Source organism: Drosophila innubila, chromosome X (assembly GCF_004354385.1).
Source record: "Drosophila innubila isolate TH190305 chromosome X, UK_Dinn_1.0, whole genome shotgun sequence".
In the NCBI taxonomy this organism is placed as follows: Eukaryota; Metazoa; Arthropoda; class Insecta; order Diptera; family Drosophilidae; genus Drosophila; species Drosophila innubila.
In genome coordinates, this window is record NC_047626.1 from 24,694,371 (window position 1) to 24,714,760 (window position 20,390).

The window sequence follows — 20,390 nt, forward strand, 5'->3', positions numbered from 1 at the left end:
AATTAAGTCAACCGATAGAAATAGGCGATGAATGCATTAATGTAGGAAAAAGTGATTTGTATCGATATTGATATCAAGGAAAATATCGATACGACGAGCTTCGATACTTTTACTATCGTCTGCTGGTAAAATAAAAAAAATACTAAATAATATAAGAAATTATAAAAATTATAAAATCAATACAATTTTATTTTTTATGAGAGTTTAAATGGAAGTGCATTGGCAACAAATACGCATTTAATAAAAGATGTTGGTGTCATGATGTGCCATAGTGCTTAGCTTTTGTATGGCTGCTGCCAAACAGCTGATGACATCGATGTGATATGGTCACACTAGTAGTACACATCATATTTGTTTTGCTTGTTTCATTTGTGCCCCTTTTTGCTACTTTTGCTGGACCCCATTCCCCCCAGAGAACTCAATTAAATGGTATTGCAACAAATAAAAATGCTGCTGCTGGGCATCATAACGCTGTGCCGGCGTGCCCTCTGCTGTTTCTCGCGTCGCCGCAAGCTCAGCCACGCCGGCAACGATCAGCTGCAAGCGGTGATGATTGGAGGCGACATTGCCACAAAAACAAATGCGGCGGCGAACAGCAAAGAGCGCGATTGGAACTCCTGGGATGACAGTCCGCGCACCGTCGAGGAACACATTGAACAATATCGACAGCGAATGGCACAGCCACCAACGCCGCCAAAAGAGGAACCCGAACCAGACTTCTTTAGCGTAAGTGTGTTTGTGGAGCTGCTCTGGACAACAAGGGTTTATTTTTACACCCTGTTCTTAAAAAGTTTAAAGGTGCTATTCAGTTTGTTTCAGGGAAAGGGGTATTTGGTATACATAAAGTATACACATATATTCTTCAAGAGCAACAAAAGTCGAGTCGATATAGCCATATCCGTCTGTATGAACACATAGAGCTAGAGACACCTATAATCTTGTATAAAATTTTTATTTAAGTGCTGACAGCCAAGTATAGGGTATCTTGCAGTCGAGCACACTCGACTTGTAGCGTTCTTACTTTGCTTAAATCTGTTACCTCTACCTCTGCAGGAACTGACGCCTGTTATCAAGCCGCAATTGAAGTATTTTCTGGAAGATGCGGCGGCGTCGACGTCGACAGCAGCACCAGCTGACTTTTCAAGACTGAAGGCCAATGACATGGTTCCCATTAGTGCAAATGTAAGTGGATAAAATAGAAAAGTCGACTCCTGTGATCTGTGGTACTAACATTTTGTGGGTTGCCCCTGCAGGCTGATCTCGAGGACTGGGTAGATGACAATGCCGGCGGCTGGGAGGAGCTGGACACCTCACAGACCAAGCAGATAATACGGGAGAAGCGCCGCGAGATGCGTCATCAGCGACAGGTGCCATTGAAGGCGCCACAGCCGAGCATTGGGGCGCAACGGATAAGCGATGTGCAGAGAATGGCGTAGTTATTAATGATAATGATAATAATTATCCAAATGATGTTCCTTCGTTTCATCATTCCAAAATGTTCTTTTTTAAAAATCTGCTAAAACAATTCTAGTTGACAATTGGCCTTAGTTTAATGACCCCGTCCCCGCACTCTCCCCCCGCCAGTCCATCAGCCAACATCTTGAGTTTGTTCAACATGGATTGGCCTCAATAAAAAACAAAACAAAACAATAAGAAACGTCAGCCAAGAGAATCAAATCATTGCCTTTCACTCGCACTTCCTCCAGTCTTGGCAACACGTTGTTTCCTGACGCTCTGCGGTTAGACCGTTGCTGCCCCATTGCTCAATCCGACTATGATATGCCTGAGTGGACAAGGTTTGTGGCATAAATAAGGCAACGCTCCCTGAGACAGTGCTCTATAACAAAATGTTGCTGCTGCTGTTGATGGTCGGTGCTGTTGCCGGTTACGATCGGAGTGTCAACTACTGGGAAGCCTTTGCGCCAGGCAAGCTGCTCCAGCGCTTGGATGAGCTCACCTTGACGGATGGACAGCCTGTCGATGTTGTTGCCAAGACGGAGCAGCAGCTGCCCCCCAACAAGCAAGCTCAAGCCAAGCTGGATGAGGATGCTGATGAGGGGGATGAGTTGGGAGAGGGGGATGTGGATGTGGAAATAGATGCCGAAGCGGATGAAGTGGAACATGATGACGCAGACGTTGAGGAGGCGGACAGCGCTGAGGCTCACTCTGGCGAGGATTACGAGCGCAACTACGAGCAATTTGTGCGTCAATACTTCGATCGCGTGCCGGACGGGAACGATGACGAAGACGATGATAATGAGGAGCACGTAGAGCAGCTGGAGGATGACAGCAGCAGCATTGAGACGCAAGCAGAGGCCAGCAACGTGCAGCGACAGCAGAAGCCAATGGATCAACACAAGCGCCAGCATTGCCGTCGTGTCAAACGCCAGGGACAACTCTGCAAGATCTGTCGGGAGCCGAGCAACAATGAGGTATCCGAGACATGCAGCTACTCCCACGAGGCGGAGCCGGAGAAGTATGCCTACGGCAGGGGCAGCCAGTACAAACGCTATCGGGATCAATCGTCGCCAAGGGAGGAGAAGGAGCAACGACGTTCCGAGCGCCATACGACTGTTGTTCAACCCGCTGACGACAACAGCAGCAGCAGCCTCTGTGTCCGTCGTCTGCAGGGGAAGAGCATCTGCTACGAGTGCAAGGACAGCGGCGGCAAGCGGATAAGTCGCTGCTACGATGCGGCAATCAAAATGAACAAACACTCCAAGCGGAGCAGCAAGAAGCCACGGAACAGCAAGCAGTCGGAGCAGGAGCAGCGCATCTATAAGCGCACCATCAGCTATAGCTACGCCCAGGATAGCAGTCTGGACGATCAGGATAATAACAAGGAATTCAATTCGATTACCACACAGTCTACGCCAATCCAGTCTGCCCATTCTCCCCCCTCACCATCAACTGGTCGCAGATTCACCAAGTTTTTGCGCAGGCGCACCGCTATCCCTCGCATTGCAGCCTAGTGATCTATTCCGATTAATCCAAACATACATACACATAACCACATTATAATCCAGAATTATCTTATGTTTTCTTTCAGTTAAAATAAAAGAAACTATTGTTTAAAAGTGACAAATATCTTTGGTTTTTTTTTCGCTCATAAAAAAAGAGAGTCTGGAGAGGTTCCATCTATAATACATTCTTTCAAAAGCTAAAAAAAAAAACGAAAGTAAATAATTTTAAATAGGCAAGTAACATAACACTACTAATAGATCTATCAAATTGTAATAATTTTACTGACAAACTTCATATAAAAAAACGGAAAAAATTCCTGGCAGTTTTTTTTATATGAAGTTTGACAGGAATGCTGGAGTCAGGCCTTAAATCAAAAATATTTCTAGAATTATAATATATCTGTTATTAGAAACAAGTCTTGCAATCTTTTTTCCCATAAATTATATTTTCGATTATTTCAGATGGCCAATATGTATGATTGTATCGCTTTTATTCTCAGCCCACGTGAGAAATTCTAATCAATCAGATTACACTTGATTACAATTCGCTTCGACCTATAATAAAATTAATAATAATAATGATAATAATACAGTGATAGCTCGCTAATTAGAAACATTGTTAATACTTATGCCATTTAAATCATAAAGAGTCTTCTTTTACAGTGATTACTGTAATTGCTATTACCCAATTGAAAAATTCCGAGTAGCATATCGTAAGTAACCACTTCATAGAATCGCAATCTATTCATTATATTATGAGATAATCAAACTAGAACAACTCAAAACTGAGCTCAGGTGTTTGGAATATTTGGATAGTAAAACAAAATTTTTCTCAGCAGTATTTTCGTGAATTTTAATTCTTTTTTTCAATTCACTTCTTTAAATTCCTCGCTTATTTTCTTCTGACCGTCTTTTTTTATTTTATATAAGAGAAATCCACGATTCAAATAAATTGACAACGAATTCTTGTATTTTTATAGTTTTTTTGGTTTTTGTTTTTGTTGTTTACTTTATTATTTATATTTTCATAATGCGAATGGTATTTAAACTTTAAGATTTACTTTTACGTTTAGTTTTATATTCTGTATCAAATTTTTGTTGTATAATTTCGCCTCATTGCACTAAAATCTGTTGCCATCTCTATCAATCATTCGCAGGCTCTTTCTAAGCCGTGCGTTTCTTGCTGTCCCGCTCTAATACGAAACAAAAATACAAGAATAAAAAACACATAAAAAAATAGATATACATATATGTAAATGGAAAAAAACATAAACAATAGTGGCTTAAAATGTTGTTGCTTACAATTAGAAAAAAAAAGTTGCCGCATTTTGTTTACGTTCTTTTGTTGTTGCTGTTTTTTTTTTCTTCATTTTGTCCCTCTTCTTTATCAGGCAACTCTTTATGCAAAAATATATATGTATATATGTACTGTTTATGTATATAAATATATATTACAAAGTATTTAGTTATTTGTTATTAAATATTACAAAATTTCTTGCACGGGCTTAAAAAGGAGACGAAACTCGAAGCGGAAAAAGACCAAACCTTTATTTATAAAATAAGGTTTCATAATTTGTAGAATTAAATAAAAAAAAATAATAATAATTAAAGTGCGCTCGTTTTGTTTTGTTTTTTCAACTTTTTACGCTTAATTACAATAGCAAAAAATAATACAATAGAAATAGAAATTGCGGAAAAAAAGCTCGAAAAAAAAACGTTACAAGAACAATTTGCCGAGGCGCAAAAGCAGCTGTTGTAGTTGTTGTTGTTGCGCCAAATGTTTCAAAGTTTGCTGTAGTTAATTAACAAATACATATGCATATGTATATGTGTGTGTGTGTCTGTTGTTTTGTTTAATTACTCATTTTCGTTTAAGTAAATATAATTGAGTTGTTGCTCTGGTGGTTATTTGTTGTTGTTGTTGTTGTTGTTGTTCCGTTTCGTTTTTCGGTGTTTTTTTTTTATTTCATTCAGTAAATTTAATTGCTGTTGTTGCTGTTGCTATTGTTGTGATTGTTCTGATCGACGCTATCCATGTTGGGCACATAATCCAGCGCCATCATGCAGGCAAAGACAGTCATCACCATCTTGGGCTTGACTTCGGTGATATCCTCGGGCAGCGCATAGACACGAGCGCCGATCTTACGCGCCATCGATATGGCATATTTGGCATTGGCCAGATTATCCTTAAAGAAAAATATTAAGTATACGTTGTTTTAGTACTTGGCCTTAAATTGATTTGTAATTAAAGATTTACCTCCTGTGTGCCGCTGGTGCGAACCAACTCATAGTTGATGCTACCCTCCTTGATGGCATCGATCAAATCAATGACAATCTTGCCATCGGCAATCGCCGGGTCGTTAAAGTTACGCAGCTGCGATTGCTTGCCGGCATCGGTGAGACGCGTGTTCACCCACTGGACGATCTCCTTCTCGATGATGGGGTTGCCCGTGTTGGCCAGACGCGACAAAACGGACAATGTGTAGGCGCGCATCAGTTGCCAGATGAGAGCTGCATTAGGACAGGCAAACAATCAGTTTAAGGAAAATTCAGAGCTAGAGAAAGGTAGACTTACCCAATGTGAGAGTGGCATTGCCATCATTCAAATCCTGTCCAGCAATGCCGACCAGGGAGAACTTCAATTGCTTGCCCAGATCGACAGCATAATTGCAGTTCTCCAGCTTCTCCATGAACTTGCGCAGGGGCGTGAAACGTTTGTGCACGCGACTCCAGTTGACAATGCCCGGCTTGATGACATCGAACAGCTGGAAGATGACCAGACCATCGGCCAAATCCGAGTACAGCCAATTGACATGCGGCGCCACGCCCATTGAGTTCATCCAGTTGCGATAAGCTGCAAGAGATAAAGCGAAGAATTTAGATTATTTTTGGTATAAATTACAAAAACAAAATCAACAAAATTAAAAAAAAAAATTATTAATTAAAAAAAAAATTAATAGCTAAAAAAATCAGGAAAGTATGCATTGATATTTTAAATGTTCATTATCAGTGGTGCCACAGAAAACGAAAGCAACCGAAAATCTCCCAAAACTCCATACATTTTTTTTTATTTTATGTATGTTTTTATTTTAAATATATAATTTAAATATATTTAAATATTGATTTCCTAATTTGTATTTCCCAATAACAATTATAGTTTCGTGTTTCTAATTTTTTTCCTACAGTCTGAAAATTGTTTAAAAACGATAAAAACATATTCTAATTTATGTATTCTGAATTATTTTAGTTTTGGGTATTAAACTATTTTCTGCTAGAATCTGTACAGTGTTCATGCTCTGTAAATACTCGTATGTACTTACTCTTCTCTTCGCGCGTCTCTTCAATGGACTCGAGACCCTCGATCTGTTCGGGCTTATCCAAACCGGGATGATTGTTAAACAGATTGGCAACAAAGGCCAGGTTCAGCTTGTAGACGCCGTTGACAACGTCCTGTGGGGTGAGGAAACTGCGACAGTTCAGCTTGGCGGCCTGTTGCAACATAATCTCGGCACGTTGCTGAAGATCAGATTCACGGAGAGCATCCAGATTGACATCGGCCTCGTTGCCGGCAATTTGCTTCAGCAGATGCGAATAGATCTCCGAATCAACAATGTCCGACTGGAAGTTGGTGCAACGACGCGAGATGCCCGCCCGTTCCAGATGATGATTCACCCAGCGCAACAATATGGCCTCCGGTGACATTTTCATCAGATCCTCGAGCCGTTCATTATCAAAGAGAAGGCCGGCGAGACCAGGACAACTGTCCAGGGTGATGTGACTGAACAGGCCAATGCGAATGATCTGCCAGAGAAGGCCGAGCACCAAATGGGGCTTACCCTTGGTCAGATCGTGGGCATCGATGTTGACAATGTTGCAGCCAATGGCCTGCGATGAGACGAGGGCCAGTGTTAGATTCTCAAATTCCCGATAGACGGTCAGGTTCTTCTTGTTGATGGCGCGCTCATCGATGGTGTCGGGGCAGGAGTGATTGATGATCTTGCACAGCAAGATGCCGTCCTTAATCGATTGATATAGACGCTTGCCCTCAGCATCGATGGGCAATAGGTGCTGCAGGTCCTTGTCATGGCCCAAATTCGAGTTAATCCAATCTGAGAACGCCAATTGCTCCTCGAGACGCACCGAATGCGTAGTGCCCTCCGATGATATGCTCGACATGCCGCCTAACGTCTCCAGATTCTCCTTCTTTGACACAACGGTCTTGAATGTGCTGGCCACATCCTTTGACTTCAGATCGAGGCAAAGCGTCTCGAATTCCTCCAAATTCAATTTACCCTGATGCGCCGTACGCTGTTTGCTCTTAAACTCATCGATCATCTCGCGCACCTGATAACCAGCGAGCTTGAATCCCACCTGGTTGAGGGCATCCTTCAGCTCGATCAGATCAATGAAACCATCTTTATTGGCATCCAGCTAAAGGCAAAATAGAACATACAGATTTCTATCAGTTTTAGGTATTTCCAGTGAATATCGTATGTTATATATCAAGATATTTAAAACATAATTTGTATTATTATTAAATTTTAATGAATATTATAAAAAAATCTATCAGCTAGGCTGAAAACCTTCAAAGTGTTGAAGATAATGTTTTTATAATTACTTCTTAAAATAAAATGATTGATATAATAGATAATTTGTAAGGTTCGGTTCATGATGCGGTTCGGTGCAGGACCGATGTGTAGTCTTGTCTATTAGTCTGAGTATAAATCGTTTATGACTAATCCTCTTACTCATTTCTGGTCATTTTCAATTGATGAATGACTCACAAGATAACGTTCGCATGCAAATCAAAATAATTTCCGACCCCTTACCCGTTACGATTTTCTCCCCTTTTCTTTTATCATTTGCCCACAATTTAGTTGGGCATATGTTTTATTTGAATCGTTGCTGCGTATGCTAAGATACCTACAAATTTCCTTTGTCTCTCACCTGACATCTGCCAGCTCGTATCTATCTTCAAAGTACATTCACACTTATTCTTCATCAAGTATATATAAATATATATGTATTTTTTTTTTTTTTTTGGCATTTTTGCTTATCAGCTTCCCACTGTTTGCTGATTAATTATACTTTCCCCCTCTCCGAGTTCTCCTCGGCAATTAGATCACTGGTAAATATTTTATCAAGGTTCTTCCTGAAGCGCTTGCATATCATTTCGTAGACCAAGAGGTAATTGATTATCATCAGTGGCCAACTGACGTAACTTGGCTGTCATTGTGACAGCCTTAGCTAATAAACAACGCGCAATCGCTATCGTTATCGATATCGAAGTGCCGAAATCGTGCGATTATCGGCAATAAATGGAATTGTGTAATGCTTAAATATTTACAGGAATGATTTACGTATTGTTTAATGATATATTACTATATATTTTTAGAGAGAATAGATTGGAACTATGGGTAATATCCAGGTGCTGGGTACTATCAATCCGGTAACGATTTGTAACGATCTATTTCTTACTTTTAGTTCAATTTCATGTTTCGATTCGTTTAATCAATGTCTAAAAAACGTCACTACTTAAAAGTGGATTTGAAATATACCCCTATGCTTAAGACCTCGATTTTAAAGTAAATGAAATGATCTATTATATCGGGTGAGTTATTACTTTGACGTCTCTTCAAATAAAATTTGATAATATAATTCTCAATATCGGAGTTTAAGTACTTGAGAAAAGTACTTAGTATAGAACAATTTCCAGGAGTTCTGTGGGATTTATGTTAAGCAGCGGAATGATAAGTATTAAATAAAGTCATGTCAGGCCAAGCCCAAATGGGAAATATATGTCGACTTGTTGGAATACTGAAAAGTTTGCCTATCCACCAAGTGCAAACATTTTGCCAATGGAGAAGGCAGAAATGGAAGAGGAACCACAAACGATTTGTGTGTGGTTCTGGTGTGAAATTCTCATCATGGCCATATAGTAACCATATATGTACCAGTGTATGTATATATATATGATTGGTATAGGGGGAATATTGTATGGAATTTGTGTCGGTCGCTCGATGATGATGATGATGATGTTGTTGGTTGCGTTTGCTTCGCGTTTCCACGATAAGATAAAGTTTTGTGGCAAAAAGGCAACAAAATCGAAAATAGCGCCAGTTTACGTACGTATATGGTAATGATTACGTGCCAAATTATAGAGAGGGCCAAAAAGTGCGGCTAGAAGGAAGGCTGCCGAGCTTCGGTTGTCGAACCTTCACGGGGATGGCCAATAGAAAAATGAAAAAATACATATATTTGATAAGCCAATGTATGAATGACAAACAACGGAAGTAACCAAAAAAAAAAAACAAACATAATAGTTTTATTATTTCGGTTAGTTGAGCGCCATTTGGCGCGTGCACTTTATCAGGGGTGTTCACTGTAACTCTGATATTTCGTGCGCTTGTCTGTGTTATCGATTAAAAACCATAAAGTGTGCCGACAATAGGGCCAACAACAAAAAGAACAAACACTTCTGATTACGTGAATCGTGAGTAATACAAAAAAAAAGGAAAAAGGAATATGTACAAAAAGTCTAAATTTTTATAATGCAGCTCCTTCTATGTATTTATGTAAATGTATGTGTAAAGTACGTACATCTGGTATCAACTCCTCCAGATTCTGCTTGAACTCTCCAAGAGTCTGCTGTTGCTCAATATTCATAATATCAGACATGTTCGATAATTATTTGATGTATATCGGTATATCGATTTGGAGGCGGTGGTGATAGCACTTTGTATAAATTCTAATTTGCTTTCAATTTGTTGTTATTTTTTTATTGCTTGCTGAGCAAAAGAAGTAAACAAAAACAAAAAATTAAATTAAGTAAATTGATTTAGCACACAAATACACACGCACACACTCACACACACACACGAACGCACGCGCAAGGAGAAAAAAAATAAAAGAGAAGAAAAAACGGACACGCGATCGATTTAAAATTGAATTGAACGCAGGGAACGAACGAAACGGAATGAACTATGCGAAAACTGAATAGCAGGCAAAAATCACCGTTATGCGCTGGCACCAAGAGAATGAGAGCGAATAAACGCGTGGGTGAGCGTAAGACTGAATGAATCGAGAGCGCGTTTCACAACAAAAGAGAAAGAGAGAGAGAGAGTAAGAGCGCCAAGGATTATGTACCTATCGATAACTATGTGTGCGATTTTTTTTTACTGTTGGCGCCGCTGGACGAGTTGTACTACTAATAGAGCGCATGACGGAGTCCGCACTATTTATGCACTTGCTTTTATCTGAAGAAAACCACCCACACATACACACGCACACACACATACTGCACTCGCTCGCATTCTCTTGAGTATTGATAAGGCAATTGCGGTGAGCATGATTCGATTGAGGAGCGAGTCCAAAACCATATTGAAGAGCGGCTGTTTTCTGCCCTGAATCATATATCATTTTTATTCTATATTTTATTATTTATTATTGTTGGTATTTTATTTTGGTTAGTCATTTCAATTTGTTGTAAAGCCAGATGCTAGCTAACTATTTAGTTAGTCATTCATTGATTGCATATTTCAAACTGCAATTTCCATTTTAAATTTTCGATTGATTTCATTATAAAACCTAAAAAGTCATATGAGCCGCAACAGCAATTGGTATTTGTATATGACATTCAGCTAAAAATGCAGGTGTATTTGAGAATTTTGGTCAATCGCGCTGATAAGGCAACCCTAAGTTGAGCCAACCGGCTTCAGTAATCAGCCAATCAGGCAATCAGTCAAGCGAGCAAGCAACTCAGCCAACTGCAACAACAACTACGATCGACACCTTGCTCCACATCGAATTCAAAGCGACAGTCGGACAGACAGACAGTCAGTTAGTCAATATCGATTAAGAATATCAGATTACTTATGATTATCATATTGGAATGGTGTAATAGGGTTGTCACACTACTGATGACAACCTCTGAAACTTGAGTTAACTTAGCGTTAACTTTTTTGATTATGATCTGTTAGCCAACTTTCATGTTATACAGTAGTTCGAACTTATCTCGATCGGCTTAAGCAATCAATAAGACTCCCTTAATCCAGATCAATTGAAACTAGTTTTAGAGTGTATTAAAATTGATTGAAGGCACTTTAGAAACATAAAGTACGTGCATATTCATGTTACTTTAAAAAGAACCATAAAATCTTTCAATTGGATCTTCTTTTAAAGGCCATGCATACAAATATCATTAAGAAACGATTGCTTCAAATTCTTGTAATATAAATTTCTTATAAATTATTTTAAATTATAATAAAAATGATAATTATAAATTTTTAGAAATTACAGGTTTTACTTAGTTTTATATGGTTAGCGGGAACCATAACAAATATAAATTATAGGATTTATAAAAAGGTCGTAAAATAACTCAGCCTTTCAAATTTGATTATACAATTATTTCTGTTTACATGATATTCAAACATGAATTGGAATTTAATACGTTAACAAGTATTATAATTAATAAGTATAACAAAAATTAATATTTGTAAATATAAATATAAGTTGATTCGGTTTCCAAGTTACTTCATCTAAAAATAATATATCTGGGATTTTCCCATTTATCCAGATTAATGTTTATGGTTTTATATTTTTTTTATTCTTATCTTATTTGATATTCCAATAGAAAAACTTAATTAAACTCTTTTATTTTGATTCTATTGGAACGTGGCAACTCTTTTCTCAAGTGCCAAAAACCTTTTGGTAAACTGCTTACGCATCGAAAATTTTTTATTAAAAGTCATACAATAATACTTAAGTACATGTATGTGCTTACAGAGAAAGGGGGAAAGAGTTGTTGAAGTCAGAAGCAGAGAGCAAAAAAGAGAGACAGAGAGAGAGAAACATGGCATTTAAACGTAATTGGTTTTTTAATAGCCATTGTATCAGCGAAGGAATTATGTGCCAATTGCCATTTTGCCAAATGATGTCTTGTTAAACATAAATTTAATACTATTTGGCCCAAGATAAGAAAATACTTTGATAGCAGCCCAAATAACAGAAGCGAACTAACTAACTAAACCAACTCATTCCACAACTAAGCTAATCAATGACAGTTTAAATTTAGTATTTTCTTTGACATATTCGTAACTTTCATTGCTGAGGAACGTCAAATCAACTTTCGTGTCCACTTCACTCCACTTGAGGATTAGTCATCATCGATGATCGATCAAACAAAGAGTATTCATTGTTTAAGACAAGGTCTATTCAGACTGTAGTATATTTATATTATCGTAATTCGATTTCTTCCAGCTGTGCAAATGCAAATTTTTGTTTTTCCACTTTGATGAGCTGGTCAATGCATGTGTTATTGCATTGTTGTGATTCGTTTCTTCATTGTTCGGTTTCCAGCTGACAGCAGAGTTGCCTCTAAACTCGCATATCATTAACAGTTTCTTTATTAAGTCAATCTTTACTTAAAGTCATACACTTGTCTCACTCTGAACTGTAAAGTTATCGGGGACATTATAAATAGATTTATTCTGTTTTATTCACTTTAAGTTTATGGTTCTCATTTGGACGCAAATAATTTTCCTATACTAAATCCTAAATAAACAATTAATCAATTTTGGTGTAGATACTGGCAATTCTTTAATAAATAGTTATCGCTTTGTGAGTGAAAAGAAACAAGAGATAAAGACCAATAATCTTACCTTGGCTTTCTCTAAGATCTCCTAATCAATTTTACATTTTTAATGGATTGTCTAATATTCTTAATATTTAATTTTAATGCATCAAATAAAACTTAAATACGTCATTCGACACATATTTTGTATGTTAAATCAAGTTCAAGTTCGGCTCATTTGGCTCTTTCCATTTGGCATTCGCTAAGAATACTCGTTTTCTTTACAGCGTTGAATGTTTAGCCAAAAAAAAAAAAAAAACAAACAGGTAAGTTAAGAGCAGAGTAGAAAAAGGTCAAAAAACAAACGGCAACATACAGAAACCGTAACTATGATTATGATTATGACAAGCAGTAGGCCCGCAAAAGTTTTGTTAATGAACTTTGTTGTCATTGTCATTTCTAGTCAATTTGCAGCAAATGAAGTTCATTAGCAACTCTAAAAAAGCTACTAAACGGTGTTTAGATTGTTTGTTTGTCTCTTTCTACGTTTTCAGATCGTCAGTCCACCGGATTAGTGTACAATTTTGGAATACGTATAAGAAATTGCACAAGATGACCTGAAACTTGGGAAGAGTATGAATACTTATAAGACAAGAATTAACAAGATCCTAAAGGTTTACTTACAGAAATGATTAAAAATTAAATAAGTAACAGCTCTGAGGTCAACAATCTTATCGAAATCGGAAGACAAATTTTAAACAGCAACATCCTTCTATAGTCGTGTAACGGATATTCGTGCTCATGACACGACTTCACAACAAATCGACTGACATAAGCAGCAAAATGTCAACGAAAGGCGAGAAAATGCTATAAACAAACTACAATGGCAATAGGAGAAACAGAAACCGAAACAACAACAACAAAAATGCCCTCAGTTTCGAACAATATATGCAGGTCTGTAAGGTAAGGTAAGTTAAGTATTATTTCTATATGTATGTGTGTACATTGTTATGGTTTGTTATGCTGTTATTGTTATAGTTGTTGTTAGTTTACTTTTTTCGCTTTCGTTGAACCGGTTTTGTGGCCTGGAACCAGTTCACTAGTCAAATTCCAATTGCTCATGCCAGGCACGAACCTTTGTTAAGCCCGCAAACAAACTAAAAGTGGAGCATTTGCCGCTGGTAAAGTGACTATTTCAATGTTTGCCTAAAATTGAAAACTGAAAATGCAGTTTGTCGAGCTAGAGCAAATAGGGGGGTAAGGTTGGGAGCGGGAGCTAGAGATGGAGCTGGTAAAGCCCGACCTCGACAACAAAGGCGGCATTACATCAACAACGCAACATTAGAGCAGTTGACGTTGATTGAATTGGCGAGTGAGTCAACAATATTCGAAACATGTTAATCAACAACAATAACAACAACAACAACAATAACTGTTGAGTATCTGAGTATCTATCTATGAATACCCAAGTTCTTCTTCGTTACCTGAACGAGGAAAACGCACATTAAAATGAACCGAACCGATCGTAAATAGTCAAAGAGGAAATTTATTGAACAAAAATTAATAATGAGAGTCAGAGTCAACCTCATTGATTATGTAGATGCCAATGTATTTACAGTTGTTGCCATCAGCACTGCGGGTGATCGAGCGAGGGTGGAAAGAGTAGGAAACGATAGACAAATCAGTTGACACCCGACATATGAATAACAATTCAATTCACAGGCCAAGTGTTTTATCTATTCAAGCAATTGAAAAAGGCAATAAGAACAATAGCGCCAAGGGTTAATAGAAAATAAATATGTATGTACATATGTTAAACAATTGCATATGTTGATTTAAAAAGGGTAGATCACATTTGAAAGTAAAATAATATTCATGCTATATTTTCCAACTATTATTATGTAGTTTAAAGTTCTTCAAAAATTTTTGTTAGAAATTCTACTGCAAAAATACGTAACATTTTCTGTGACTATTTATTTTTATCACAAATTTAAAAAAGTAAAAGTCAATTTAAATGCGTTAAAATGTAGAAAAGCTTAGGCTTATAGAGACCATAGACATCGTAGTAGTATAGCTTATACTAAAAAATGTATCCCTTTTAAGTTTGATATTCAGCAACACAAATAGTAGAAGTCAACTTAGATTATTTTAAGCTCTATTTCATATGATCAGAATAGCTGTGTCATACACTTAGTAATAGTTTGTTTTACTTATTTTCATTCAATAGTTAGTATATTTTTTGGTTTTGTCAACATTTTTTTAAATTTATTTTATTGTAATACAATTAAGTACAAAACATTTATTGCCAAGAATAACATAATTAACATTTATAAACGCAACAGGGCCTATCATTTTGTAGAGCATTCCCATTACTAACAATTTATTTAAACTGAATTGATTAAGCAGAAAAAGTTGCATTCTCGAAATTGAAAATTTTGTCACCTGCAACGTCGGCTCAATGTAGTCGTATCAATGTATGTTGTCATCTTGAATATAGTTGTTGTCGTCGTTGTTGATGTTGTTGTTGTTATCGTGCAGTCAATTGAAATTTGTAACACGTACAACAAATTTGACTTTGCGCATTGTCTGAGCTGTGTCATATAATAAATTTTTATGTAGAAATTGGCAATGCGACCAACAACAACAAGTACAGTAACAAGACAAACAACAACATATGTACATACATACATGTACACTTTTTTGTAGTTGTAAACTAAAGTGGATTGTATAATCAACAGTGTGACACATATCCGCCGCATAGAAAAAATAAATACCAATGACCAATGTGTCCAGTTTGCCCCACAGTTTGTTGTTGTTGTTGTTGTTGTGGGTGTAACAGTGTTAAGGGCGTGGTCTGCAGCCAATTGATTGCAATATGTTGTAGGAAACATGATACGTACTATATGTATGTATATTAGTCATAAGGATAAATAATACGACTTTACTTACGATGAGTCAGCGCTTTTGGGAACTACTCAGATAACAACAACAACAACACACCTTAAAGGCGTGCTAATTAGCATAAGCTACGCTGTCTACATGACAAATTAACGGTTACCCCAGCCAGAGTTGCCACACTGGCAAATATTGATAATGAGACAGTAAATCATTGTGTCCGCTTTTTTTATTCCACCTTCATCCCCACTTGAAACGGGGAGTTTAGTGAAAACCTGCATAACATACATACATATATGTATTTAAATATGTTTGTGTGCACGTTGTTATCGCTGCCATTAAAGTAACTGGTAATCAGAGTTCAAGAAACTCTACACGCAAAACGAATCGAAGAAAGCGTCAAAAAACTTTTGCATAAGGACAAACGACAAGTGGCAATACCAAAAAAAAAAAAAAAATAAAAGATAAAAAAACCAACAACAACAAAAGCTGACAGTTGCATGCAACGCATTGAAAGCATTAAAAAACACTTTCGCTGCATTTGTGCACAGTGGCACAAAAGCAATACAACTGTTCAATCATAAATCAGGCTAGACTCTATTAAAAATGCATATTTGATGTATTTGTATTTGATAAAGCTTTTTTATCACGTATTATATCAAATCATTTGCACTCACTGTACGTGTGTATCTTCAATATTCTACAGATTGTATTCACATTCCGAATACACTGATGTCATGCCGTTATCTACAATAAAGTGCATGTGTTGCACGACTTTTGAGTGACACTGTAAAATGTTCAGCTTATGTACATAAATATGCATTTATATAAACGGAACGTCGTTCATGGGGCTTTTGTCTAAATGCAAAGTATGCTTAAGTGCATTTATAAGTAGCCTCCTCCCTTAACTAAACCCCCCCTCACTTTTCATCCCCTACTCCATCGCACTTAAAGTGCACTTGATAAAAAGCAAAGCGCAGCTACAATAACAAAAACAAACGGTGCTCTTGTGTTGTGTTGTTTTTTTTACTATGTGAATGGGCACAACAGCAACAACAACAAGAAAAAACAACAATAACTGCAGACCTAATAAACGCAGCCCAATGAATTATGTGCTTGCCTTCCAATCCCCCAGCATAAGACATGCAAGCTGATAAACCATAAAAAGATATATGCATATGTACATATATTTACGTACATATATAAATATACATATTGATGTATACATACATACATATGTACATATATTCATGGGGCAAGCACTCAAAATGCAAGGCTTTGCGGCAATTAACACTGACACTCCCACGCGCAATCGAAAAACAAAAACAAAAAAAAACACAAGATAGTATGGTTATCTTAAGCACGCCGAGGACTTAATACCCTTACGAAGTCCTATATGGGCATTTCCACAGAAAGGTCCACCGTGGCCAAAAACTTAAAATTGATGAAAAAAAAAAATGTTAAGTTACTTATTTAAACAATTAACACATATATTAGCCAAAGAATATCAGAATTATTAAGTTACTTATTTAAACAATTAACACATTTATTAGCCAAAGAATATCAGAATTATTATACCGAATGCATACTTGAATAAATTAATTTTTTCTATATTTTTTAATGTTTTTTTTAATTACTACAAATTACTAATAAAATAATAGAAACATATAAAAAAATTCTGAAAATGGAAAACTAAATTATTTTATAATGGTTTAGGAACATTTTCTTCCTAATTACTTGCCGCATTTCGCAGACTTTCGTATTTTTTTAAGATAAAGTCAAAAATTACTTCCATTATTCGTCCCGTTCGCGATGCACTGTTTTCTCTAAATATTTCAAAAGCGAAAAGTCTTCAAAGCTTGTTTATTATAATAAATATAGTGTTGATAAAGTGCATTAAACACGTAGGAAAACATTTTTGAAAATGTTAATTTTTTCCAAATTTTTTTCATTAAATGACGTACAAATGTCGCATTCTCGATCCTGAAAAAACATACCCATAATCAGTTTTTATCTAATCCCTTCCTATCACAGATATTTGTGTTATAGTAGTCCGGTTTTAATCAAATTTGTTTAGGAAACAACAATTATTTGCATATATTGTAAAATATTGATATTTGACTGATCATTTAATGGCAACGTTACACATTTCGTGAACAAATTATAAGACTCTCGTCAAGGGTATATTAAAGATAAAAGATTAACAACAGCAAGGCTTTGTGCCAGTATGGCAACTCTCTGTGTCTGATTGACATAAACAAAAGCAAAGTAAGCAATAGTTGAAGGCAGCATCGGGCACTTCTCTCACTCGCTCTCGCTCTTACTCTCCCACTCTCTCGCTGGCTGCATTAGTCATCCGAAAAGCATCAGAGCTTCAAGGCATGCATTAATATAATCCACAAAAATAACAACAACAACAGAAACAAAAACGGAATCCACTTTCAAGTGTCAATCAGTGCGAGTGAGTGCCAGTATAATTTAACATGCAATATGCCCCTTTCCCCTTCGCACGCCCACATATGCTTGCTGCGCTCTCATTGTCATTTTTAAGTAGCGTAAATGTGTGAGTTTTCATGTGTGTGTGTGTCTTTCTCTCCGTCTGTTATCCTTTTTATCGTTTCGTTTGCCACGCATCTTCATCAGTGCGCGCGCGCTTAACAATGCCGCATTGTGTTTTGATTAACGCTTAGCGCGTGCGCTCCCGCGCTGTTAACTTTAAATTGCATTGAACGAGTGGGCGTTTGTGTGGGCGGCTTAAGACGAAGTCAAAGCAATTACAGTTGGCAATTCGAAAAGCTACACCTGAAAACTATTAAATGTGCAAAGCGAGTGTGTGTGTGTGTGTAAAGAAATTTTACACAAGCGTTAAACGAAAATTGCTGCTGCCCCTTGAACCGGGCCGGGCAGCGGGGCTAAACGTCGACGTCGACATTCGTTTCGTGTCGCTGCTGATGATGTAGCTGCTGCTCTGCTGCCGCTGCTCGTGTCGCTGCTGCTCTTCGACTTTGGCTTGCTGCTGAGTCGTTGTTTTTCACGCTCTCCATCTTCTTATTGTATCTGCATGTGTGTCTGTCTCTGTCTCTCTGTCTCTGTGTGTGTGTGTTTTTATTTTAAGCAGAAACTGGTTTTTGTTGTTTGCTTGTTTGCCTTCTTTGCCCTGTCTCTTAACGTTCCGTTGTGTTGTCATACTATGAAAATACACTTACAAATGTACATTCATAACTTCGTATACATATGAACATATATTATTCAAATGCTTGAATTTCGCGAAATTCATATGAAATTCCAAGTAAAGTGAAAGAAGCATGCGTTGTCTTGAATATTGCTTAGTTTATTTTGATTAGTCATGTATGCGTATGCGTGTGTCTGTGTGTGTGTGGGGGGAAATAAGAGGCAGACATTGAACTTGTGCGTCAACAGAGGCAGAGGCTAAGACAGAGACACAGCGCATGCGCTGCGGCTGTCCGCTGCTGCTGCTGTGATTTTGCACAACGACGCATCGCGTCGCGTCGTCTGCATCCACACCAAGACTGACTGACTGTTTGGCGTGGCCACCACCCAAGGGAACTTGTTTTCCCCCATGCACTGCGCTCCCCCCACACACACACACACGCACACAGATACATATATCTATATGTATACATTGGCATGTATGCATGCTGGCCGGAGCATTACCGTTAGCTCTTGTTGATGTTGCGCTCTCTTCTTCATGGGGGGTTGTTGAAGGCCATTGTCGTCGTCGCTGTCGCGGTCTCGGTCGCTGTCTCTGCCGATGCTTGTGTCGACGCTGGCGTTGACGCCCACATGCACCGGTTAACGGCATTGCGCAGCAACGCTTCAACGTGACTCATGCAATTGGCATTTCATTTTAATAATAATTACCCCAAATTCTTTATTCTATCAGCCGCCAAAATGCACTTTATGCACAATTTACATATATTGCAATCCACTTGATTTATTTTGTCAAAACAATTCCTTGACTTACTGTGTAATTCTTATGTTAAATGACGTTTACATTATGCACTCACCTCTGTAAATTTCTCTTTTATCTCGGCCTTTTCATCAATGGATAAAGTTTTTGTAAATTTGTTTAGTGTTGCCATTTTGTTATCGTTGTTATTCTTTAACTGTTGTTGTTGTAGCTCCCGAAGTAGATATTGTTGTTGTTGTTGCTAAAGCTGCGGGTTTCTGTTGTTCTTGTTGCTATTTCTTAATTGTTATATTGTCTAGTATTTAAATAAATTATAAAGTTAATTTCACTTTATCGCCACAGTCGATGTCGCCGTATTGCCGCTCTCTTATTGTTTTTGTTGTGCGAAAAACTGCGCTGCTGCTGCTGCGTCGCGTCGCTGTTGTCTGTGTTGGTGGTGGATTTGTTTGCTTGCTGGGGAGAAGATGGGCTTGTGGAGGGGCGACGGTGACACTTTCTATTGGGTGGCGGCGTTGGCGGCGACTTTTATTTACGGCTGTTATTTTTGTTAATTCTTTTACACGCTAGTGCGCTGGATAATTGCTATTTCTATTTTGTTATTGCTTGTTTTCTCCTCTTTCTCTTTCTATCTTTAACTCTTTGTTTTGGCACACGATGCACGACTTTTATTTGCACTTAACAAAATATGAACCCGCAAAATCTGGTCTCACTCGCCCACCCGTATTTACACGTTGCGTAAAGCTTAGCTTAGTCGCTTTGTTGTTTTCTTTATTTTTGGCGTTGGCGGTTTTGCCGGCTTCTGTTTGTTGTTCTTTCACTTTGTTATTTGTTAATCAATAACAATAGCTCGAGAACTTTTTTTATCGCTCGCAGTGCGCATGCGAACTATTCGCAAGAAAGTCTGAATTAAAACTGATGGAGCTCGAAAATTTTTTTCTTGCGTTTACGTGCAACAACCAGTGCTGCCAAGCGCTTTAGGGGGAACAATAGGATAGGAACAGCATATTGGCAGCACCGCAACAATATTTGG

The 20,390-nt window shown here is 37.7% G+C and overlaps 3 protein-coding genes across 5 annotated transcripts; 2 read left to right on the top strand and 1 right to left on the bottom strand.

The window, feature by feature from the left end:
* The first annotated feature begins 338 nt into the window (after positions 1 to 338).
* On the top strand, positions 339 to 1,662 carry LOC117781449 (receptor-binding cancer antigen expressed on SiSo cells). Its single transcript, XM_034618214.1, has 3 exons — positions 339 to 726; positions 1,054 to 1,182; positions 1,254 to 1,662. Exons 1-3 carry the CDS (start codon positions 427 to 429, stop codon positions 1,434 to 1,436), a joined length of 612 nt encoding a protein of 203 aa, XP_034474105.1. The 5' UTR covers positions 339 to 426; the 3' UTR covers positions 1,437 to 1,662.
* Positions 1,663 to 1,818: 156 nt separating this feature from the next.
* LOC117781441 (uncharacterized protein DDB_G0283697) lies at positions 1,819 to 3,079 on the top strand. Its single transcript, XM_034618200.1, has one exon. It carries the CDS (start codon positions 1,848 to 1,850, stop codon positions 2,970 to 2,972), a length of 1,125 nt encoding a protein of 374 aa, XP_034474091.1. The 5' UTR covers positions 1,819 to 1,847; the 3' UTR covers positions 2,973 to 3,079.
* Positions 3,080 to 4,046: 967 nt separating this feature from the next.
* LOC117781407 (plastin-1) lies at positions 4,047 to 20,288 on the bottom strand. Of its 3 annotated transcripts, XM_034618162.1 has the most exons (6): positions 10,110 to 10,200; positions 9,564 to 9,751; positions 6,284 to 7,394; positions 5,539 to 5,817; positions 5,221 to 5,474; positions 4,047 to 5,149 (listed from the first exon to the last, which is right to left on the bottom strand). In XM_034618162.1, the coding sequence occupies exons 2-6, from the start codon at positions 9,639 to 9,641 to the stop codon at positions 4,943 to 4,945; spliced, it is 1,929 nt and encodes a 642-aa protein (XP_034474053.1). In that variant the 5' UTR covers positions 9,642 to 9,751; positions 10,110 to 10,200; the 3' UTR covers positions 4,047 to 4,942. The 3 variants fall into 3 exon arrangements, with proteins under 3 accessions (XP_034474053.1, XP_034474070.1, XP_034474061.1); XM_034618179.1 differs by lacking the exons at positions 9,564 to 9,751; positions 10,110 to 10,200 and adding an exon at positions 19,458 to 20,288; XM_034618170.1 differs by lacking the exon at positions 10,110 to 10,200 and having other exon boundaries at positions 9,564 to 9,839.
* Positions 20,289 to 20,390: the final 102 nt, after the last annotated feature.